General features: G+C 42.1%; 1 protein-coding gene across 2 annotated transcripts in view; it reads right to left on the bottom strand.

Annotated features, from left to right (window-relative positions):
• Positions 1 to 312: 312 nt before the first annotated feature.
• The window catches only part of CHN1 (chimerin 1), a 207,030-nt gene continuing 181,997 nt past the window's right edge, over positions 313 to 25,345 (bottom strand). For both annotated transcript variants that reach the window (XM_080798958.1, XM_080798959.1), the window contains 6 exons: positions 24,618 to 24,702; positions 13,438 to 13,611; positions 12,610 to 12,687; positions 9,590 to 9,727; positions 2,480 to 2,585; positions 313 to 1,195 (listed from right to left, as the gene is read on the bottom strand). In XM_080798958.1, coding sequence (XP_080655084.1) covers positions 1,024 to 1,195; positions 2,480 to 2,585; positions 9,590 to 9,727; positions 12,610 to 12,687; positions 13,438 to 13,611; positions 24,618 to 24,702 — 753 coding nt within the window. In that variant the 3' untranslated portion in view covers positions 313 to 1,023. The remainder of the gene's footprint in view (positions 1,196 to 2,479; positions 2,586 to 9,589; positions 9,728 to 12,609; positions 12,688 to 13,437; positions 13,612 to 24,617; positions 24,703 to 25,345) is intronic.

Genomic DNA, 25,345 nt, shown 5'->3' with positions numbered 1-25,345 from the left:
GCAGCCCCACCACAGGTGAACGCCAGCATTTCTGACAAATCAAACGTTGAAGAAATCACTCTTTTTAGTTTTTCTTCTGAAGGCTCAAGAAGGAACAACTGCCAACCCCTGCACCCCTCACCCAAAAATAGTCTAGCTTTCTGCCAAAGTATGCCAGAAGAAAAATCCAACAAACGGATATTTTATTTCTAAGCAGCTTTAAATTACTTTAGGAACTCAACACAAAACTTTACTCAGTATTAAATAAACAGCCAAATGCATTTTCCCAAATATTTTCGATCATGAGGGAAAAAAGTAAGCTATCAATATTTTTGATTTCTAAAAGCCAAATTTAATGAATTAATAAATGCATGCCAGACAAAAACACAAAATTGCAACGGGAACCCAATAATAACGTAACAGAAAATGTTCCGCATTGTACTTTTTTATTGGTGGATAATTTACTAAAGTAACAAATCTGAAAACACAGTTTGCTTTTGCTGGAAAGAAAAGACTATGTTAGCGAAGAACTAAGAGAAACCAGAAATGAAGCGTCTGAGAAAAGTTGGCGTATGTTCTAGTCTATGGCAACGCAGCAGCCGGGGGGACCGGTTCATCCATTCGTGTGCGTGTTTACAGAAGCGTCAGAAACCAATGACATAGAACCCAAAAGCGAAGTCACGACAGATCGACTCTGCGAAAACATGCTGAATTACAACCACAGACTACCCGGGACGGAGAGGCGGTGCAGGCTTGTTGTCTCCTTTGTGTGGGGTTCCCTTGCCAGAGAGGGGGCTAATCATGCAATAGCTTGAGTTTCTCTTAACATGATAAACACCCAGGGGCACTAGAACTGGAGTGCGTGTTCACTGTTTTACAAGGACGGCGGAGCGGTGCTACGGAAACAATGGAAAGTTCCTTCATTTTAACCTGGCTATCTGCCCAAACTTCTAACCAAGAAATGATGCAGCTATATGAGCCAATTAAATTACTGTAAAACATTCCTTCATCTGTAAAACATTTTTTTCCCCTGCGGACTAACGTTTAAAATAAAATGTCTTCATTTTTGATAAGCAACTCCACCACCAGTCTCTGGTATCGGATATCGTTCAGGGCGGCCATGGCGTCCAGCTCTGGAGATCTCATCAGGGTCGGGCCGAACACAATGCCAAGGTTCTCCGCGTTCATAAGGTTCTCCTTCTCGTGGAGGGTCACTCTGGAAAACAGAAGCACAGGAGTGCAGCTTCGCGTAAGCACCGGCATTCTGCACGGTGCTCGAGCGCTACAAAACCAGGCTCACGGTCAAGGCTCCCGCCCACTTACCAGCTCTTCGGCTACGCTCCTTCTATGTCCCCCTCTTCACCTCAAAGTAAATCATATCAATAAATTAAACTTCTGGTATCACCGAAGCTCCTGGCCGAGCTCACTGCTGGAGTGTGCAGGGTGTTTGCCTGTAGTGGAGGAGGGGCTGGGTCGTCTCCATTATTCTATCAGCCCTCCTTCCACTTGGCTGCCCGGTTCCCGGGATTTTTACAGAGTATCTGGGGAGGGGGGTGGCGGAGGCACAGACTGTGCTGCGGTCAGGGAGACTGAGGGAGGCTGAGTGTCCGTGTTCGCTCTCCTGCTATCTAGCAAAGGCCTGGACTAGGGCTGGAGAGCCATTCCTTTGCGTTAGTGCTAAGGACTTAATTGCATCCATATATGAAGCAAACTTGAATTTGCAAGTGAATTTGTGAGCATATTAAACACAAGTTTTAGCTCCTACTGCTTTTAAGGAGGGAAACCGTGTAAATGTTAAATGCGCCACCAGTTAAATATTCATTTCTGGGTAGCTCTTGCTGAGAGGCATACAAAATAGATGTCAAGTTCTGTCTTTTTTGTTTCTAATTGGCTTTATATTTTGAAATCCTAAAACCACTAAAACTCGATCCCATAATTTAAAACCATTTGCTTCAACTGGTAGAGAGTGAGAGCGACCGAGCAGGGAAACGAAGTTACACCACCATCAATCTACTTAAGACATTAAACCAGAAGTAGCAGGAATATTTTATTTTCTATTCCTCCCTCTACCTCTTATTTTACTCCATTTTTTATAACAGTTTTCAGTGTGGGAGACATTATGGCAATAATCTAAAATCCTGTCACCCAGGGTGAAGTGCCCATTTTGGAGCAAGAAGTAAGAAAAGCGAGCCTTCTGCAGAGTTTCTTTGCTCTTTCTTATGCTAATGCTCCTGCCCGGACAGCTACCACCTTTCCTCTCTCTGCCAGAACCCGGTTCCGGTGGCAGGACGCCAGGCGCTCTCACATATCTGCACCCACAGACCCGAACGGCCAACGCGGCCACATCCAGCCTGTGCCCGGCACAGGGAAGCCTTCCTTCTCCGCTTGCACGTGTCCGTAGTTACTCCTTCAGTGATCTGTCCTTTGTTACACCTTTGGTCTCATCTCATTCTTAACACTGGGCCGCAGCACAAGCAGCAACCTCCAGCCTGTGACTTGCCTCTTGAGATGCGCCATGAGGTACCGCAGGGTCTCGCAGTGGGCGGGGGGCAGCAGCCTCAGGGCCTCGTGCAGCGCCTCTAATTGCTCGTCCGGATCCATAATTTCTAAAACAGCAAGTCGAACACCAAGGAGAAGAACTTCAATACCTTGTATAAATGCTTCACCAAATTCTGTTCTTGCAGTGATCACCTAGGGCCGGTCCAAAATGCTTTCTTGCAGATCCTTGCCACCCCCCGCCCCGCCCCCAGCTATGGAAAGTATTTTAAGGTCCAAGTCTCCAGTTTCTGCGAGGCTTGGTTTTCGCGCGGCGATACCATTTACTCAGACTTTGGGGGACAGCCCCCACTTGCTTCACTTGAGCGCCTGAGAGTCTGGTCACTGGGGACCTTGGACACTGGGTAGATAGGCTGTCACCCCCAAAGAGTTCAGACACATGTATGCACAGAGTAAAAACTGAGACATTCAAATGAGATCATCTCACAACATTACAGACATACTGAAGGGAGGTTAATTCCTTCCAGGTCTTCTGAACATCCCAGTTCTGCCATGGTAACCCCTGCCAGAGGCTTCGTTGATATTCATGCTATTTTCTTTGTAAACCAAGAGAGGTATCATCCAGTATTTACTTCCTTGGTTGTTTTTTTTGTTTGTTTTTAATTTTTTAAAAAAGATTTTATTTATTATTTATTTGACAGAGATCACAAGTAGGCAGAGAGGCAGGCAGAGAGAGAGGAGGAAGCAGGCTCCCTGCTGAGCAGAGAGCCTGATGCGGGGCTCGATCCCAGAACCCTGAGATCATGACCTGAGCCGAAGGCAGAGGCTTAACCCACTGAGCCACCCAGGTGCCCCTACTTCCTTGGTTTTAATTTACTTTTTGTTATATAAAAAAGTCAAACCTATCCTCAGAGCACAAAAATATTCTACTACGTAGGACAACCCGGAGAATGTAAAGAGCCAGTGAAGGCAATTCTAAACGTTGGGAGTGACAGCAGGACCCCTGAAATAAATGCGGCTCTTCCGAAGGTAGAAACTTCAAAGGGAACCATCTTCATTTGGACATTTTCATGCTGTGTTGGCCAAAACCCCAGCACGTTCCTTTGAGGTCACAAATCCATAATCAGAAGCAGCAGACGTCTGTGGAATGCTGTGTTCTGAGAGCACCCTAGCACATTCCTGCTTCTCCTCAGATGTCAGGAAGATAGGGGGCCTTTGAATGTCGGGGTGCAGGGCAGGTGCAAGGGGGCCTCAAAGTGCTGAGTCTTAATCAGGAGAGCAGCCTTGAAATACTAGAAGGCCATAGCTGACCACAATGTATCATTCAAGACACAAGACTAAGAATCCTGGTTTTCTAACGTCTAAGACAAACCGACTCCATGGCCATGCATCAGAGTCAGGGTAAAGCTGACATAAAAATGAATGTGGGCGTTCCTAGCATTGGCAGTGCAGATCTGATAAATGTCAGAAATAGGAAGAGTGAAGCTTTTTAATTCAAGGAAACTTTAGGGGGGGCCCGGGTGGCTAAGTTGGTTAAGCGTCTGCCTTCAGCTCAGGTATTGGGATCGAGCCCAGCATCGGGCTCCCTGCTCGGCAGGAAGCCTGCTTCTCCCTCTCCTTCCTGCTCCTGCTCTCTCTCACTATTTCTGTATCTCTCAAATAAATATTAAAAGAAAAAAGAAACTTTAGCCATTAGGATTTCTGCCCAAATCTTACTCAGGGTTCCTGGTTCATTTCTCAGTAATAAAGGATGTATTATTTGCCATGATAACTGATACATGGTCTTTGAAACTTCGGGTCTTTAAAGAATGTCAGTTCAAAACAGCAATACCATTTCGGATACTGAAATTTAATCATTTAATTTCTAGAATTAAGAAAACTCCATTTACTATAGAAAACTATTACTTAATCTTATAATTTTTACCATGGGACTAATTAATTTGAAACTATATTGTTTTGGAAATTGAAAAAAAAGAGTAACAGTTTCCTTTTAATTTTCATGTTTAATCTTTGCAGAGAGAATCTTGAGATGGTGTGAAATTAGGGAGGGTGTTGGTGGGCTAGCAAGTAAAATTCCCTGCTCACAGAGACCTTCTTCTCTCTCGGAGGGTGACTGACAATCCACAGTGAACATGGACCTTCCAGTCTGTACTATATTAGAATGAGGCCAGTGCTTTGGAAAAGAACGGCAGGGTAAGAAACTCTGCAAGTGTGAGGGGCTATGATTTTAAATGGGGTGGTTGTCATAGACCTCAGTGAGAAACCAGGTCTTGAGCGAAGACTCTGAGGGCGTGGGGGGATGACCCACACGGAGATCTAGGGGAAGGGCTTCCAGGCAAAGGAGCAGCCGTGTAAGGATGCTGAAGGGCGAGTAGGCCTGTGATGTCTGAGGACATGTGAGAAGCCAGAGGTGGCTGTGCTGGAGTGAGCAAGAGGGGGATGGAAGGAGGTCAAAAAGGAAACAGGACACTGTTGTGTCAGGTGCTGTAGGCTATTCCAGGGACTGTAGGCTATTCTAGAGAGAAATGGGAAGGTGCTGAACAAGGACATGGTGTGACAGATGTTGCTCACAGTATCTCTCCTCTGTCTCCCATGTGGGAGACAGACTATGGAAAGGTCAAAGTAGAAACAGAACTATTCTAGTAACTATTACAAAAATCCAGGTGAGGAGGATGCCTGGACAGTGCAGTTGGTTAAGCATCTGACTCTTGGTTTCAGTTCAGGTCATGATCTCAGGGTCGTGGGATTGAGCCCCACAACAGGTTCTGTGCTCAGCGGGAAGTCTGCTTAAGATTCTCTCCCTCTCCCCCTGCCCCTCCTTCGAGGCTAGTATATGCTCTCTTGCTCTCTCTCAAATACAGAAATCTTAAAAAAAAAAAAAAAAAAAAGACCAGCTGAGGAATGACTCTAGCTTAGACCAGATGGAGGCAGTGATGGTGATGAGAAGTTGCTGGATTCTGGGTATATTTTAAAGGTAGAGTCCATGGGATTTCCTGATAAGGGATGTATGAGAAGGAGAAGAATCAAGAATGAGCTAAGTTTTGGCCATAGGTGACTGGGAGGATGGAGCCTCCATAAAGGTTACGGGAAGAGGTTTTGTGGGAAAGACCAGGGTTCTACTCAAGATGTCTATCAGACCTCCAAATGATCTCGCTGATGCTGGTGAATCTGGAGCTCACGGTGAGGCCAGACTGGAAAGAGCAACTTGGGGGCATATGATAAACCACATTTGAATATTCTGACATCAAATTGACAGAGACTCTTCCCTGGAATTAATTTTCTCCATTTTTTTCCTACTTAAAGGACTAGTAACCATATTCTTTTTAGAGAACAGAAATCTTTTGTCCTGAGAAGACCATGGCATAATTTAAGCAAAGACAAAATGGAATGTATTTAGAGATGAACAACCACCATCAGTTGTTTCGAGTATGTGAAAGGCTTGTATGCGGAAGAGGGGGATGTTAGGACCACTGCCAACGGGAGGGAGTTGAAGGCAGGTGGCTCTCTGCTGTGCACAATAGGGCCTTCTGACCGTGAAGTCTGTCCACTGGCAGCTGTCTGCTGAGAGAAGCGGCGATCTTGCAATTACTGGGTATTTAAAAAAGAATGTGTCGTAGAAGGAAGTCTTGTTAACATGACCCTTTAGAAGATCTAAGAACTCTAAGAGTCTGTGGTTCTCAATATAAAATTATGCTTATGCATTCAGCAAGTATTTACTGAGCACCTATTATGTAAGTAAGGGACTCTTGCAGGGGCTGTGGGAAAATAAACATGAGCAAGAGAACTCCCGCTTGTAAAGGGGCCAATCTAACAAGGAAGGCAAGACATGAAAGCAACCTTTCAGCGTGAAGGAAGGAGGCCATAACAGAGGTCCAGGCGAAGTATGACAGGGAGACGGAGGAGAAAGATGGCTTGGGGGCTGAGCGGAACAGAGGAGAGAAAGAGATGGCATCTGAGGAAGGTCTGGAAGGATGTGGAAATGTGAATATGGTGGGGGTAGGAAATAAGCACCTGAACCTGTATCAACATCAAGTTAAAAATTCTTTTTAAGGTATGTGCTGCCAACTCGAAGAGAGAAATAGAAATTCAAATAGAAGAAGAAAAAAGACTTAGCCAAGGTTAAGGGGTGACTCAGTGGCAGAGTTGAGGGAAAAACTTGCAAGTTCTCATCCCAGGCTTCAGGACATTCTAAGTTGTTTGGGACGAAGAACCCTGGGTTTTATTTCTGAGTTTATCTGACTCACTCAGGATTACACACTGAATCACATTTTCTAAGATCATCTGGGAGCACAGCTCTTAGAGTCCTTGGCCAGAGAAAGATTTCCACATTCAGTCCCAGCAGCACCGTTGTCGTCGTGGTCAGAAGTGCCCGAGTGCGGGCTTACAGAGTATGCCTTCGAGAGGCACCTGTCTTCCAGGCCTTTGCACCTGGTGTGGGGCGGGGAGGGGGGAGGGAGGGCAGCAATTTCTTCCCTGGAGGGGAAGGGGAGGCAGTGAGGAAAAAGGGCTTGGTAGTCTGAGACTTCCAGGTGGTTCCAGGGCACTTGCCAAGGGATTACGAAGACCTTCAAGCCCTTTGATGAGATGCCCTGGCCTCCACCACCTGTGTGTCCCTCTTCATTTCCTGTAGCCACTCCCCTCTAGCTCCCAAGCTGTGCATGTCCGCGGGAGGCTGCCTCAGCAGAGCTCAGATGGCTTTGGCAGGAGAAAGCTTTAATGTGAACTCCGAGTTTCTGTTGGCAAGAAATGCTAATAAATGCCGGAGAAACCCGAGCCTTCAAGAAGAGCCCCCCCCCCCCCCCGTTTCCTAGGGGCTGAATGAGAAAAAGGTTCAAGAGCCCCTGCAACAGGAAGGGTCGGCCAGCCCTGACCATCTTTCGGAGGACTTCCTGCCCTTCTGTCTTCCTCCCATGGGTAAGTCTTTTGCTGCTCCAGGGAGCCAGGCAGTGGGCTGAGTGGACAGAGAGGGGCTGGGACATTAGACACATGTGAGTCAGAATGCCAGGGCCTTTCCTCTACCAATAGGACCTCAGACAATTTACTTACACCCTATAATATCTCCTTCCTAAAATGCTATCCTGGCGGAGCGCCCTGCTGCCTCGGTCGGAAGGGCATGCAACTTTTGATCTCAGGGTCATGAGTTCGAGCCCCACATTGGGTGTAGAGATTACTAAACTAAACTAAAACTAAACTAAAATGAAAAAAAAAAAAGAAAAAAACAACTAAAATGAAATTGTGTCTGTCAAGTGCCTAACAGGATTCCTGGCACCTAGTACATGCTGTACAAATCTTAGCTTCTCTTGTCTCCCTTCTGTGCCTGTAAAGATAAGAGAAAGGCTGCATCTATGTGTCCAAAGATGAAACCGATGCCACCGCTAGAAGAGATGCAGACAAGGACACTATATTCCATAGACAATCAGATCAACAGCAAACACATACAATAAACACTGATATCGTATTTAAGTATTGAGCTAGGGTTTTGGTGTCAGGGAAATCACATCTCAACATAGCTGAACTTATGAGAAGGACTCTACCTTGATTTAGGACGTTTCTATTCCATGATAGGCTCTGAAGAGCTCTCTGAGGTACAACGGGGGGTTCACTGATGGGAGACGGGAGGCCTGTTCCAGATACAAACCCCGAACCCTGACAGATAGTTTGGAAGGTTAACCAAGGCAGCTGAGGTGGGCATGGGGGGATGAAGGTGAAACAGTGTGGGAGTGTGGGGGCCAAAGGCCTTGAACCTCATTAAGGAAGGCTTGGATTTTTCTTCTGCATCAATGAGGTGGTTGTGTCGAGTTCAGAACTTGGGTCAGAAGAACTGCTTTGTCCCCTGCTAATGGGGTGCCCTTGGCTTTGGCGCAGAAGCTAACTTTCAGTTTTACCTCAAAGTGACACTGGGGACAGAAACACTGTCCACTTGGGCCCTCAGTGTTGTCCTGGGGATCAGGGCAGACTGTGGACCGAGCAGCCCTTCGTGATGGACGTGTCAAGCGCTGCCCATGTTCATGGCCATGAGGCTTCTCTCTCTGGGGTGGAAACGTCTGGGCCACAAAACAGGAACCCAGAAGCTCCCGCAGACAATTTTCATGATCAGCACCAAATCCATCCCAAAATAAGAGGAGTTAAATTCCCATGGAAGAGACCTAGAGGCTTTCGGGCTCCTAACATGGACATTTGTACAAATCAGTGTAATTCTCCTGGCTGTTCTCTACAGGAAAGCTGGGCTGACCCACAAGAAATCAGGGCTCCAGGGAACTAACCACAGAAATTCTCAACAAAAGCACTGAAGGGGAAACTAAAAATGAGAACAAAGCAAGTCTGTACTTCACGAAATTTCCAAGTCAAAAAGCAAATCAGTGTTACTAAGAAAGTGATGTTATTATTTAAAGATCAAGACAACATATGGTTTTTAAGAGAGAAAAGAAAATGACAGAAATAGCTTATCTTTTCTAAAAAATGGCAATGCCAACACTTAAAATCTGTTAAAAATTCCCTTCTTTAAAAAAATGTACTGTGAATTACAGGTATGAGTTTTGCACCATAAATACAATTTGGCATATGAGCCTTTGCTTTTTCTCATTTGCATCTCAACTAGAACTTAAAAAAAAAAAACCACTTCTTGATCTAAAACCGTGTTCCTTAAAGTATGATCTACGGACCGGTGCCAGTTCACAAATTGTCTGTTAATGGTCTGTCACAGGATAAGGACAGAAATTGAAAGTAAGAATTTAGAAACTTTTATGGGATCTGATCGAGCAACTTTTATGCCTGGCTGAATCTAGTAAAATAGTTTGGTCCTGTTTTTCAATTTTATTTTTCTAGTTATTCATTTTTACTTTGTGGAGGTGTTGGTCCTTACCTAAGGAACACTGGGTTAAGCCTTACTTTGGAAAATGAGGGTTAGTCCATTACAAAGAAGCTTCTGATGGCAGAAGTCATAAATAACCAATGTTAGAGAGGAGATCAAAATTCTTGTGAGTATATTAGCCATGGAGAAAGGCAAGGGGGAAATACTTAGTACGCATTCAAGAAACTCAGGAAAAACCAGAGAAATGATTACCAGGAGGAGGCAGTCTGTGGGGTCATTCGGAATGCGTGACTTCATACTTACTGGCGGACTCGATAAACTTCGGGTAGGCGTCGTACGTGATGAGTGGGATTGGGAGATCCCTGAAGTAAAGTTTCAGCGCGCCAGTGATGATGTTGATGTCTTCATACATGTTCACAGAAATATCTGCCTTCTCCCCATCTTGGAAGGAGGTTAAAAAAACAAGAGTAAGTGTCTGAATGCAGAGCACTGTTTTCATAACGTGTTTTTGTGTACAGTCTTTAGAGATTGGCAATGCATCAGTTTTTAGTATCAAATTCTGTGTGCTGATGTATATAAATGATCAATTTTCTGTGGAAAGTGAAATCATTTTTTTTAAATTTTCTATTCTGAAGTTACTTATTTTTCCAGGTTTAATGAGGGGGGAGTATAAGAGGACAGAGGTCAACAGCAATATTTGTAAATTCCAGGAGTACCTGAGAATTCCTAGGGGAATGAGTGGGATTGCTTTCTCTTTCTTTTTTAAATAAACCTAGAGAATGTGAAAAATAACAAGAAAGTCACTCCTAACTTACAAAAGGCCACCTCTGATTCACCCTAGGCTCTGACACATGACCATGACGTTGGGATGCTGTCTAAGCCCTGGAGGTAGGCAGATAGTGAGAAGCATGAGAGTAAAATGAAACAAAACTTTAGAGTGTTGAAATAACAAGAAAAGAAGTTATACAATAGAGGAGTATTTCAGAGGAGCTGGGCCTTAAGACTCTCGAGGGAAGCTGGCCTTCCTTTACTCCCCTGCATTTAGTCACTGGTTAAAATACCTGAATTTTCATCTACAAAAGATTCAATTAGTACCTACTCTGAGCTGACCTTATCCTAGGTTTCTTTTATTCCGTTTGGCTTACAAATGATTTCTTCCCATTAAAAAGCAGCCTGTTCCCTACCCTGATATTAGAATGGCTAAAATCCAGAACCCTGACAATGAATGCTGGGAGGACAAGGAACCACAGAACTGTACATTGCCGCTGGTGGGAACACAAAAGGGTACAGCCACTTGGGGGTAGGCGGTTTCCTACAAAGCTAAACATACTCTCACCATATAATCCAGCAATCACACTCCTGGGTATTTACCCAGAAGAGCTGAAAACTACTTATGCCTCACAAAAATGTGCTCACAAATATTTATAGCCACTCTCATTCATAATTGCCAAAAAACTGGAAGCAATTGAGATGTCCTTCAATAGGCGAATAAACTGATATATCTAGACAAAGAATGTTATTGAGCAACAGCAAGAAAAGAGCTATCAAGCCATGAAAAGCAATGGGAGAACTTTAAATGCATACTGCTAAGTAAAGGAAATCAGTCGAAAAAGGCTACATACTCTATGATTCCGGCTATATACATTCTGGGAAAGGCTTAACTAGGGAGTCAGTAGAAAGAACTGTGGTTGTCAGGGGTGCAGGGGGAGAAGGGGAAGGAAGAACAGGTAAAGCACAGATGATTTTCATGGTAGTGAAAGTTCTATGTGCCACTGTAATGTGGATATATGACATTATGCATTTGCCAAACCCACAGAACTCTGTAACATAAAGAGTGAATTTCGATGTGAGCCACTCACTTTAGTTATTAAGAACGTACCCATGTTGGTTCATCAATTGTAACAAATGTACTATACTAATGCAAGATGTTAACAATGGGAAACTGGGTTGGGGGGAGCATGAGAGGAGAGGTTTTATGGGAAATCTCTGTACTTTCTGTGAAATTTTGTAAGCTAAAGCTACTGTCAACCTAGAACTGTAAACCTAAAACCACCACTACTTTTTCTTTAAAGAATCCTCTTTTAAATACAAAATGCCATGGTGTATCATACATTCACATTCAAGTGTGAATTAGATCACTGGTATGTGTCTTTCACACTTGAGTTCAAATCACGGGCTGTGGTGGTACAAATTGGGATAGATCACTTTCTGGGAGGAGAAAGCAATGTAGAATGCTTCCCTGGGGAACCCCGGGCAAGTGGGCAGGTGCTAGAGGCCCAAAGATCTGGAAAAGGGGATGGGAGAGCACAAATGGAAGGTAGAAGAATTGCAAAGGCAAGTATCCCTCTATCAACATTTTTACTCAGGAAAAAAGAAAGAAAACTGGTATTCTCTCCTGCCACATGGTTCCTGTTTCCGCCATCTATTAGTTATTTTACTATGAGAATCCACATGTCAAATATCCTGTCTCATTATGGGTTACACATCCAATTTTTGGTTTGGAAAATAAAATTACCAGCCTTATAGTTCAGTTATATGACAAGTTAAATCAAATCGAATTTAGACATTGATCTGAGAACCCTTCTACCATTCAGCTAATTCCTTCTATAGTAAGATACTGCATTCACTGCATCTTCATCCACTCTCCTTTCACTTCTTACTCTCTAAGCCATAGCACTTTTCAGGGCCTTGACAAGGACAGCCTCAGGGCTTTTGCACAGACTCTTCTCTTGCCAAGGTCTTTACATATTATACGATCAACCTCTGTTCTTCTCTGGAAAAGCCTCTTCTGATCTCCGGCATCCCCCAACCCCAACAAACTAGGTTATATTCCAAAGTTATTAATATTTTTCTTTATGGCATAAATTCAAATAAAATCAGTAACGATTCTGTGGTAGGGGCATCTAAGTCATTAGAATGGGTCTCCACTCTGTCAAATATGGTGATGGGATACATGGACGACAGGCAGTTTGGTGGGCCAACTCCAGCCTGGGAAATCTGAGATCTGTAATGACTTAGATTCTCCCAACCACCCTGCCCTATCTTCTCCATGATTTCTGGTAAATTTAACTGTTCTGTGTATATTTTTATGAACAGGGACCAGCCTTGGGTGCTCAGATACTGGTAATAGAGTTACATTTTATACAGTTTCTTCCTCACCTTGAAATGTAACACTTTAACATACTAATAAAAAGTAAAATTATAAGCTTTTAATTTGGAATAATAATCAATGACTTAGACAAGTAATATAAAAAATAACAAACTGTGCCTTCTTGGCAGAGAGCATTGTTGTCCTAAGTTAATGAACATGCTGAAGAACATACCTCTGTCAAAAGCCATCTTGACATCTTCAATTAAGTCACTAAATCCTGATACTCGATACAGTCCTTCAGAATTAAGACCTGTAAAAATAAAGCAAGGGAGCTAATTAGTTTCTTTGGAATTATGCCTTTTCTCCAAATTTTAATTTCTTCCCATACTTCAGGCTGGGGAAGTAATGTGCATGAAAGAATGATTAAATACACTTGTTCAGAAACCTCTTCACATTTTCTTCTAAAATAAAACCACTGCACTCACAGTTTTTAAACTCTGACCTACTGTTACCTGAGTATTTGTAATTTGGCTCACCACTTAGTCTAATTAGATCAAATATGTTGAGTCTTAAGGGAAATAATTCATCACCCCAATTATACCATAATTCTTTACATAACCGAAGACTAAGATAACCATATTAATAGGTCCATACCAGTGTTTCCCAAATGGGAAATAAGAATTGGGATGCAGCGCTGTTTTTGGCTTAGGTTAGTTTTAATAGAGCATTTACACCTTTGCTTCTTGGACCTAGAAAAATGTAAAAAGTGAAAAACAAATTGCTATCTACATGTCAACTTTTATAGACTAGAAGTATCATCATCCATAAAAATATTTAAGTGTATCTCCTGTAACTAGTTCAATGTACCTTAAAATCAAGCTAGTTCATTAGATGCTACATTAACTCATTTCAGGCTTTCAGATCATTGGACATCTGAAATCATTCCCCCCTAAACTTACAGAAGAAGACAACTGGATTATGCAATGAGGCACCCAGAAGGGCACGAGAACTTGCATTCATGGTGCATTACCACAACTGAACCACACCGGAAACGCCTCACCTCTAGATTCAATTTCCCTGATGCACATGTCCACCACCATTGGTCGCTTGGTGATATGGGCTTTCACGAGTGTTGTAAGGTCACAACTGTACACCTTCTTGACATGTTTCAAGTCTGGCTTACAGTCATTTGGGACCATCTTGGAACACTGCTTATGAACATTCAAACCACAATCTAAAAGAAAAATACAGAAAGGAAAAATTCATCAATGTTTTGAGCAGAGTTTTGAGCATTCTGGAGTGTTTATTTTAGCAAAAGACAGTCCATCCAGCTTCAGTGAGGCTTAAAAGGGGACTAGCTTCCAGCAGTTTCTGCAGAGTGTAAAAACATTCTTCCCATCTTTTCTTCTGGAAAATTTTGGCTTTAAGTCAGCAGATGAGAATTCTAGCTCACGCTTCATTTCTTACTTGCTGTGTGATCTCAGGAGAAATTCAACCCAGATCAAACAAAATTAATAAGTGTTTAAATGTCTACAAAATGTAATATTATACCAAAAAGGCAACTTAAAATTATCCATTTCTTCAAAGTGACATAAAAATTATATTTGATGTGGGATATAGGATTATACTTTAATATATTTGATATGAAGAGGAATTAGATCTCCAAAAGTTAAAGTATCCCAGGGTCTTCTTAAAACCATGCCACTCATATTCATATCTCTTCATAAGCCTTGATATATAGATATATAAAACAATAAATATAGTGGCTAAAAATAGCCATAGTATTATTTACTATTAGCACTGGCTTATTGATGCCAAGCACTAGTCCAAGTGCTTTACATTATTTCCATTAAGCTCACAAAACTTAATAAAATAGGTACTATTTTTCTTCTCATTTTACAAATCTGACAAAACCAAGCACATGTTAGTGATTTACCCAAAGTCATGCCCTGAGTTTGCAATGGAGCTGAGATTTAAGCCTACAGATGTTTCTAGGGTCCACGATTTTAACACCTATACCTATCACGTCTCTCCTGAAGCTTGTCCTTTGCTTTGTAATTTTACTGAGTTGTAACTTCTAAGATGCCAGAACTCAAACACCTTCTAGTTAATGTCAGGAGATATTTCATTTTCAACAAGAAGAGAGAAATGGAATTTTAGAAGGGACAGAGAAGAATTCAAATATTTTGCTCTATTAGAGTGAAGAGTGATAAACCATCACTGAATAATTTAACTAAAATAAATGTCATCTTTATGTTTCTAAAAACCTAACCCATTTGGTGTTTTTCATAAGGACTTGATGTTGACCCCTTATAAATCTGATTCAGTGATATCCAGGTCTTAATGAAACAATCTGAAAATCCTACAAGGCCACGGCCACTGCCTGTGGTCACTGGGCAAGCTTTAGTTTTGCTTGCTCTTTCAGCAAATGTTGGTGATTATCATTCTAATAATGACTTGGTAAAGCTGCAGTCTGGTTCTATAGGGCGGTAACAATAAACAGAGATGAGGAACATTTGCCAAAATTTATAAATGGAATCATTCTTTCGTTAAATATGTAGACACTGCCAACTTGCAATGTGTACGTAAGGCCCGTGTGACTCAAAGGGAGGAATTCCACTGTAACGAGCACCTCCCGTGTGCAAAGACAAGCTAGGTGCAGAGGGACACTGGGTCTTTGCATATGTGTGTAAGAGAACAGCACTGGAGAAGGCACGGCCAATGCCAACAATGCCCAATGTTATCATCACTAAAGAATAGCAGCTGCTTCTTTGAAGACAGAAATGGGCCTCCAGAGCACCGAGCTGGATCTGTATTACCGGAGGACATGGCTCGACAACATTCTGTAATACTCAGACAATGTCCAAGTGATTACATCACCCAGACCCCCAGTTCCTCTTTATATCTCTCTTAGTTACTGGTAAGATTTCTGATTCAACCCTAAGGCAAATCGATGGCAAATGTCCACTTAAAAGACCTTGTTTCCCCTGAATATTTTAATGTTTTCTATAACTTCTCTGAGTTAGAATTAGCTCTCTCATCCATTAGCTGTGCAATTTTGAGTGCCTTTCCTGTGCCTCAGTTATGTAAAATAGGAATCATAATAGTATTTATTATTATTATCTATCCATTATAGGTTCCTGTGAGACTTTAATATTAATATAGGCAATTTCTTAGGCATAGTAGGTTAGAGGTGTTTACCAGGACTATGTTGCTGTCATTATTGAGAAGAATCTTTTGAGAGGCCTTTTCTACGCGGCAGCCCAGGGTCCGTTACGTGGCATTGCCCCAATCAGCCTGCGGTCGGAAGCTAAGTGGAATTCTGGGCCAGCTCTGTTCGTCCCATGTGAATGCGACAGGACGTGGATGCCTGGGGTTATAGCTGCTTCTTCCTCTTTACTGTTCTAATACATTTCATTTACACAAAAGCGTCTCCAAATAAGTACTTAATTTTTCTTGGCTTTTACCAAATCTGAGGAGTTTTCAGCCACTCATTTTTCAAATATTTTTTTCAGCCTCTCTCCTCTTCTGGGACTCCAACAATGCAAATGTTAAATCTTTTACTATTCTGCTACAGGTCTCTGAGGCTGAGGTCACTTTTCAAAGTATATTTTCTTTCTCTTGTTTGAGAAGTTTTATTGATCTATATTCAGGTTCACCAGTTCCTTCCTCTGTCCCCTCCATTCTGCTATTGAGCCCATCTATCTGGTGAGTTTGTTGTTAATGCCATTTTCAGTTATAAAATTTCCATTTATTATTTATTTATTAAAAATTTTTAAAGAATTTATTTATTTATTTGACAGACAGAGATCATAAGTAGGCAGAGAGGCAGGCAGAGAGAGAGGAAGGGAAGCAGGTTCCCTGCTGAGCAGAGAGCCCGAGCCTGAGAGAGCCCGAGATCATGACCTGAGCCGATCATGACCTGAGCTGAAGGCAGAGGCTTTAACCCGCTGAGCCACCCAGGCACCCCTCCATTTATTTTTTGTCTTCATTTTCTATTTCATTTGTCTCCAGAGTGTTTATAATTGCTTGCTGGAGCATTATCGTGGTGACCGTTTTCCTGGTCTGATCATTCTAGCGCCTAGGTCGTTTTGGTATTGGCATCTGTTGATTCTTTTCTCATCTGAGTTGAGATTTTCCTGCTTCCCATTATGAAGTGTAATTTTGAACTGAAGCCTGGATATTTTTGAGTGTTACAAGAAGACTCTGGTTCCTACTGAACATTTCTCTTTTAGCAGACAGTTAACCTGTTGAGATTCAGAATGCGTGTCCTGGCTTGCTTTTGTAGGCCAAGGTTCAAATACCTACCGAGTTTGCAAAGCTTTTGTAACATTACTGCAGTGCTATTTTGCCCACCCTACTTGTACGGTACCCAAATAGCAGGACTATCCCACATTCTGGGGAGGGAGACAGCCACATCCTAGTTACTGCAGGGTGGGGATGGAAGCCAGGGTTTGCCCAGAAGCCTGGTTGAGAAGGAATGCCGTGCCGTGTGGAACCACAGGGTACATGTGGAAGACAGGTTAATGTCCTGTCTCAGCTGCCTCATCACTGCAGGTCAAAGTGAAGACAGGGCTCCACCCACAGACTTGGGCTGAGAGAGTGCTGCTCCTACTACGTGGCGGGATGGAAGTCCAGGTATCACCCACAGGCTCAGCCAGGAGGGGTACTGCTTCCTTCCTGCCAGGCAATGTTGAAATACAGGGCTCCACTCATTCCCAGGGGCGAGGTGCACCCTGGGGACTGCAGGGCAAGGCGAAACCAGGTTCTGCCCATACTGCGGGCGGCTGCTGCTCTGTGCCTCGTTCCCGATGCTCGCCTGGAGGACGGCAGGAAGGGCGGAAAGGGTTCGGCTGGCTACCCTTTCCCAGGGCTTTGGCTAGGAAGAGAAGGCTTTTCTTTGGATTATCTTTGGTCTGTGCTTATTGGCACTGCTGGGTTGTGGGCTTCTCCTGTGCCCAGGCTGGGGATACACGGGAAGGAGGAAAAAAGCCAATCCCAACCACCAGGCAACTTGCTGCGGGGTTCCTGGGGTCGGCCTGCCCGCTTTTCTCCACTTTCAGTCTTCTCATAGCTGATGTATAGGTTTTGTACAGGGTCTTTTGTTATTAATATTGTGAGGAATAAAATGAAACCTATTTATTCATCTCATCCAGAACCGGAAGAACTCCTCCATAGTATTTAAATGTATAAAAGTCAGCAAAGCTTCATGATTTCATACTAATGTTGATGTGTCTCATATTTGAAGTGTGTACAAAGAAGCAACAGATGCAGTTGGAAAGGGCTTTTGGTAACAGCCTATCCCAGTGCCTTTACCTTATAGAGGCAATAAAGCTCCAAGAGGCCAAATGACTTGTTCGGATTACTCAGCCAGAAAGTGGCAGAACTGAGATGTGGCCTTGGCCTCTGGATTCCCAGCCCATGCTCGTCCCACCAAGCGACGCCTGCCGCCCTTCACTAGCCGCGTATCACACAGAGTTACGGTTTCCAGCCCCGAAGAAGAATTTAGTAGTTTCAACCTCTTACTCAGTAATGTTTATTGTACCCATTGTTTGTTGAATATACTTGAGTTTAAAAGACATTGTTATATTTTACTGTTATATATATATATGTATGTATATATATATACATACATACATATATATATATATATATAAATGATTTGGCAAGGACTTTTTTTTTAATCAGTGTACTTTTATTTTTTTAAGTTTTTATTTTAATTCCAGTTAAGACAGTGTAATATGAGTTCCAGGTGTACAATATAGTGATTCAGCATTTCCATACATGACCCTGGGCTCATCACAAGTGTCCTCCCTAATCCCCATCACCTACTTCACCCATCTCTCCACCCACTTCCCCTCTGGTGACCATCAGTTTATTCTTTATTGTTAATAATCTGTTTTCTTGGTTTGTCTCTCTCTCTTTTTCCCCTTTGCTTGTTTATTTCCTAAATTACACATATGAGTGAAATCATTGGCAAGGACTTTTTTTTTTTATAAAGATTTTATTCCGTTGATACACAGAGCACAAGCAGTGAGAGAAGGAGGCAGAGACAGAGGGAGAGGGAGAAGCAGGCTCCCCACTGAGCAGGGAGCCCAACACACGGACCTCGGTCCCAGGACCCTGGGGATCATGACCCGAGCCAAAGGCAGACGTTCAATCAACTGAGCCACCCAGGCGCCCCTGGCAAGGACTTTTAAAAAGCAGTGATAGAAGCTACCCATTATAATCTTGTTTTGTCCTATTCTTTCCCTAGGTATAAATTCCATATGGAAAACCACTACAAAGCAAACCAGTAAAATTTTGACACATTATCAAAACATGTGAATAGCACTAGTGGTCTGATGTTAATGCTAACTTTTTTCCATTCAATAACTGGAGTCATCTACCACTTTAAACATTAGACTCCTAGATTATTTGCGACTCAGTGACAAGTGGGTAGAGTGATGACTGAGCTCAGATTTAGGAATTAAGGAAGAGGAAAATGTTTTCTAAACTGATCTCTTTCTTCCATTTGAATAAGAATAAACTATGTGTGGTGCCCAGGTGGCTCAGTGGGTTTGGCTTAGATCATGATCCCGGGGTCCTGGGATTGAGCCCCGCATCATCATCGGGGAGAGCCTGCTCCCCGCCCCTCTTTCTGCCTTTCTGCCTACTTGTGATCTCGGTCTGTAAAAATATTAAAAAAAAAACTATGGGACAACATATTCTACTCGAGTTTAGAAATAAATTTCAAAAGCCAAATTTTTGGCAGGATTAGCTATGAAGTCCTTCAGACGAACAAAGGATAGGGCAAAGTCATGAAAATAAGGCATCTTTATACCCTTTAGTTCACGGTGCAATATACCAGCTCTGAGTTCGCTCTGAAAATCGCTCCTGCAGGGACTAGCCATACATCATATTTCAGTTTGCCATTAAGACTTTATTTAGTTTTCATCCTTATTTATTAAAGTCATATAACTCCTCTATCGTTCCATTTCTCCCAAGGAAGCTCTACACTGTAAACAACAACAAAAGTCCGTAAAAGATCATTTCATTTGTTGCATCTCTTGGTTAGTAGGTTATTTTTATGCTACAATGAAACATTTCCCCCTCCTAATCCTTCAAGTTAATAAGCATGGACTAAACCATATGAAAGAAAAAATGAAAAAATTCAAGTCACATTTTATTCTGTCCTTTATTAATGTTTCTATTACTTAGACACTAACTTTAAGCGATTCTCAGATTTCAGAATTCCTGGCATTTGACTTCTCTAAAAAATGGATGTTTCATATCTAGAAAGCACAAAAATCTATCCTTTTTTTTTTTAAAGATTTTATTTTTATTTATTTTGACAGATAGAGATCACAAGCAGGCTCTCCATGGAACAGAGAGCCCGATGTGGGGCTCGATCCCAGGACCCTGGGATCATGACCTGAGCTGAAGGCAGAGGCTTTAACCCACTGAGCCACCCAGGCGCCCCACAAAAATCTATCTTTAGAAAAAAAATAGCTGATATTATTCACATTATATTGCTAGGATTAAAAGGTAATGTTAATGCGTGTTTTGAAAGGAAAGATAATTGTTCATTCTTTGAGTGTTCATATTTTATTCATTTTTTAAAAAGATTTTTTGTAAAGTACTCTCTATATGCCGTGTGAGGCTTGGACTCACAACTCCGAGATCAAGAGTCGCATGCTCTACCAACCAAGCCAGCCAGGTGCCCCGTGTGTGTTCATATTTTAAATAATTGAGAATCAAATTTTTATTCTAAGATGTGTCTCTTAGATATCTCCCTCCCTGAATCTCCATCCAGGGAAAATGGGAATAGCCCAATTCTCTTATGTATCAGAAGTCATTACTTTCATAAGCAAAATTATAAAGAATAATTTATTCTTTGGATATTTGTGAAAATACTGCTACACGAAACTTCTAAACAAGTCTAATCAACTTCTCAGTGGTAATTTATAAGGACAAATATAGGGGCACCTGGGTGGCTCAGTAGGTTAAGCGTGTGGCTCTTGGTTTTGGTTCAGATCATGATCTCAGGGTAGTGAGAGCGAGCCCTCTGTGGAGCTCTGTGCTTAGCACCCAGTCTGCTTCCTCTCCTTCCGTCTCCACCCGCCCCCATGCACGCACGCACGCTCTCTCTCTCCCAAATAAATGGATACGATTTTTAAAAAAAATAAAAGGACAAACATAACTTTTTAGGTCCAGTCAATCAAAGCAGTAATTAAAATAAATTACTTCCACTTCTTTTCTTCAACCTAAAAGCTAAGTCCTTGTATACTTTAAGCAATGAATACATTTTATTACTAGGAAAGAACTCCCATTCCCTGTTGCGTGTGCGCACGTGTGTGTGTATGTGTGTGTGTGATGACAGCAATGTGAATGACACACTGGAAAAACAGAGTCACTTGAATAAATAACCAAGACTAAGTTGATGTGTGATTTACAATTATTATCTGGCTTAATTCTCAGATTATTGTGGCAAGGCTGAAGTGAAAACAACTCAGGAACGCTGGTGGAATCATGGTCTTTTTGATGGGAGGGGTGTTTGGCAAGCTCAGTGATTATATAAGAACAGATTATTTTAACTTATAAGTAAGTCCCTTTCATAGAGAAAGGAAACATGGTTTGGGGAAACTCTTTTTTGTCTGAACGAGGATCCTTTGAACTCTGCTGTTACAAACTACCTGTTATGCTCATAAATATTTCAGTCTCCGCTCCCAAGCTGCCGTTCCATGCTCCCTTGCCCCGTCCTTGTAGTCTTTCAAGCAAGCTAGAGGGAGGGAGACGTTGGTAGACAAAGAGGATGTTTGGTGCCTGCTCTGGGATCTCAGGGGCAGGTGTAGGAAAGGCCGTGTCTGCACTGCCTGGCCCTCCGCTGCCCTCTTCAGCCACAGCCTGCCTCTTAGCCAGCCTAGAGCGTGTGGGTCGGAAGGGACAGCTTGCCTCTCACGAGCTGGATTCAGTCCGATTCTGGCGGTAACTCTACCAGCCTGGTGCCTGGAACACCACCCGACAATTCACATGATGTTTAACAAAAAAACCAGAGGGGGTGGGGCGATACAAAACTGATGCTTTTGGCCAATGCTCGCTGAAAAATTCCTGACACGCTCTCTTCTGCCTTGGTGGATTTCAAAAAAAGACACCAGAACAAAGCAAGCTGTCTTAGGATCAAAAGCAGATAAATATATCTCTTTTCGGATAGGCAGTTAGCCTGCCCTCTTCCTTCGGAAGTAATGTCTTAAATGTTCAGTGGCTGGTGTATTAGTTTCCCATTGCTGCTGTAACAAATTACCATGAACTCAGTGGCTTACATCGTTAGAGTTCATGTCCTAGTTTTGGGGGTCGGATGCCCCAAGGCCACAAGTTTCCCTAGGTGGATAGCAAGGTGTTAGCAGGCCTGTGCTCCTTCGGGAGGCTCGGGGCAGACAGTGTTTCTAGGCTTCCTTTTCCAGCTTCTAGAGGCTGCCCACATTCCTTAGCTCCTGGCCCACTTCCTCCCTCTGCAAAGCCAACGGCCTAGCATCTTCTCCCTTTTCTGATGTCTGCTTCTGTCCCTTTTTTTCAGACTCTGCCTCTTTCTTGTAGGGACCCCGTGACTGTGATTATCCTGGGCCCAGCCCAACCATGGAAGGTCATCTCCCCATTTCAAGACCTTAGCTTGAATCAGTCCCTTTTGCCATTAAAGGTAACATACTCACAGGTTCCAGGGATTAGAGAGTGGACTTCTTTAGGGAGACATTGTTTAACCTATCATAATTCTCTCTCTTTATATTCTTAATTCTTTGCATTCTGTTTTAAAGTGGATGGCTCAAAGGTCAGGATCAGCCACTTCAGATCTAAGAATTCGTTGTCATAGAAAACAGAACGAATTCAAATGCCAACCTTCACATTTAAAAAAAGGAGTTGACTTGTTCTTATACATTAATATGGTTCAAATCACAGAGAACAGAATGCTTTTACAGACAAGGCATAAAAATGAAAATTCTCCTCAAGGCTTTTCTTTCAATTCCTACACAATCGTGGAGACTATTAAAGCGGGGAGCTGTAGGAGGGGCCAATCACTTTCTCTTTCCTTTTCCTTCCTATTATTACTATCCTAAAAGTTCCAAAGCATTTCTTTCAAACATGATTTGGGATTGTAGCATATTGTCAAGGGTTATGCATACAAGAACCTATTCTCTGCTAACATAGCAAACTCAGAATTCTTATGGAGATGGGCTTCATATTTCAAAACTTAAGTGATACACATCATTACTCCAGTAAAAGAGAAGCTTTTAAATCATTGATAGTCACAAAGCATTCAAGAAACTGTTGCAAGTTCTTGGCTGGTCCGGCTGTGTCAAAGTTTCTAAATTTATATCTAATCCCTAATGCTGATTGAGACCAACTTTCCTTAAGCAGGTGATTTGTGCTCAGGAACAAGCACTCCCACACTGTAGATGGTCTTAACATCACTTGAGGTTACAATGTGTTCCCCTCCAGTTCAAAGGCTTACCCACAGCCTGCCTAATCTCATCCTGACTGGTAACCACCAGTTGGAAGGCTGACAAGATTATCCTCATTTATTCTCTGGGCAGAGACTTGCAATTGGGGTTGTCATCCCTCTAGGATGATGGACGAGTCAGACTGGATCTGAGCCGAGACTCTCTTTGAGATACCTCTGTGCGGTTCAAAGTCAACATGAGGGGAATTTTTATCTCTGTGTGTGACAGGGAGGTCCTTGAATGGATTTGGCTAATGATGTATGCCTGGAACCTCACCATGCCTTAGTGACGCTAAGGGAATAATAACTGAAAGAAGGACTTGGAACATTAATGTGCATTGCATATTGTACCTTGCTATTAAAAAAATGCAGTTTAGAAGTAAGAAAAATCAGACCCTAGAGATTTCTGCACATAATGGGCAATAAAAATATTCCACTAAAAATCATGGTTGTTGGTGGTTCAGACAGTTGAGTGTCTGACTCTTGATTTCAGCTCAGGTCATGGCCTAAGGGTCCTAAGATCGGGCCCTGCATCAGGCTCTGCACTTGCTGAGTTAAGAGTCTACTTGAGATTCTTTCTCCCTCTACCTGCCCTCCCCTCCCCCAAATCAGTAAAATCTTAAGAAAAAAAATCATGCTGCAGGAGACTTATGGGGAAGGTGGCAGAGTAGGAGGCTCCTAGTACACTTAATACGACGAGCACGTTGGAAGGTGCAGAACTGCTGAATCACTGTATTGTACACCTGAAACTAATATAGCACGTGCATGCTACTTCTACTGGAATTAAAATTTTTACAAGATCATGCCACTAAATAAAGATGGGTTTTTAGTGATAAACTTGACAGAATTATTACAGTTACCATTTTGAAATACTTTTAGTATACAGTTTTAAGTGCTAAGCTTCATGCTAAAAGACATGTAAGAATGTATTTTTTACTTTTACAATTTAAATAGCAGAAAGAAATGTCTATGACCAAACACTATAATTTAAACATTTATTTCTAAGCCTATGTCAGAATTTAGAGTAGTTTGAATAAATGGTCAATTCTTGGTATAGTTGTTTTATACAAAGGAATTTCACATGATGTGAATAACTTATTTTCATAAAGCATTTCAATGAATCCCAAAGTTGCTTATTTCTTTATGTGTAAACCTTCAAAGTTTCTTCAAAATGTATATCTAAAACTACTGTGGTCATATTTTATAGAAAGGATTTGACATATTCAAGATTTCAAAATGTCATAAACAAAATATTACTGACTAAGTGGTTTTTCAGAATTTGGTAACCATCTTTGAAGATAAATTCACAGATTTTTAAACTTCAGTTTGATTTTGCAAAAAAATGTAGTAAGGACAATCCAGCTTAACAAGTTATCTTTAAAATTCAGTTTCCAAGGCAACAATCATAGGTCCCTGTACACTGCTTAAAAAAATCATTTTTATAAATTTAGTTACTGTAACATCAAAGGCAAGAGTTAAATATAACTGCCTTACTTTTATCTCCTTTTATCAGACTTTCTGAACAGGCCAACTTTTCTCTTTTTAATGGACTAATACTGGATCCCTAGTCTGCTGCCCCCAAGTACAGAAGGTTAAGGGCGAATAAACTGAGTTTCCAAAGTGGCTGTCTGCAAATCTAGACTACTGCCTGTGTGTTAAGAGCAAACCGGGATCCAGCCCACTGTATGTGCATAAAAGCAAATCTCCTTATAACTTATTCCTTCTAACTTCATAACTCAATAAAGCAAAAAGGGAAGGGCTCTTACCTGCACATTTCACTCCCTGAGCAATGAGACCCCACATGAAGTTGGCACAGTATTCACACCAGTGTGGCCCTCTGAACGTATGGACCTGAAAAAGAGCAGTGAGTGACAGAGTGGCCAGAGGGGAAAACACACGGACGAAGAGATGGTTTTCTGTCAAAGTGTGGAAATACAAACCACAGTACCGAAGAGGTGTGGTGTGGCTGCCTTTTGGAAATCTTTAGCTGAGTGGAACCGACATGCGGTTAAAATTTCTTTCAGGGTACGATTTCCTCTTTGTTTTAGAAATGGTAATACATCAAACCATTATTCTGTGATTTACTTTGCAAAACAATTTCTACAGTGGTTCTCCAGCTGGTTTCCTCCAGTCGTAAGCCTCATCTCTGAGTTACACAAAGGAGAAGGAGCGATGCAGGGTATGTCTGGGTCCTGTCAGGATTCTGTCAGATGATCTACCTTCTGTGACCACAGATGGTGAAGGTGATACTTAGTGATTGGTCACAACTGAAGCAGCAAAAATGGCCAATTTCTGTTCAAAACCATTTGATACTTACGTTAGTTAAGGGAATGAATATATTTTAGAAACTGCAGAAGGGAGAGTTAATCAGAAACCCTACCTGAGTGTAGTAATTATGCATGAATCATTTCAGCCTCAAAAACATTTAACTGCATTTGATTCCTTTATCCCTAAGAAAGGAATCCCCAAAGAAAGGATTCAAATACTAAGATAG

This window comes from Martes martes (genome assembly GCF_963455335.1).
Source record: "Martes martes genome assembly, chromosome: 3".
In the NCBI taxonomy this organism is placed as follows: Eukaryota; Metazoa; Chordata; class Mammalia; order Carnivora; family Mustelidae; genus Martes; species Martes martes.
This window is presented reverse-complemented; position numbering and strand designations above follow the sequence as displayed.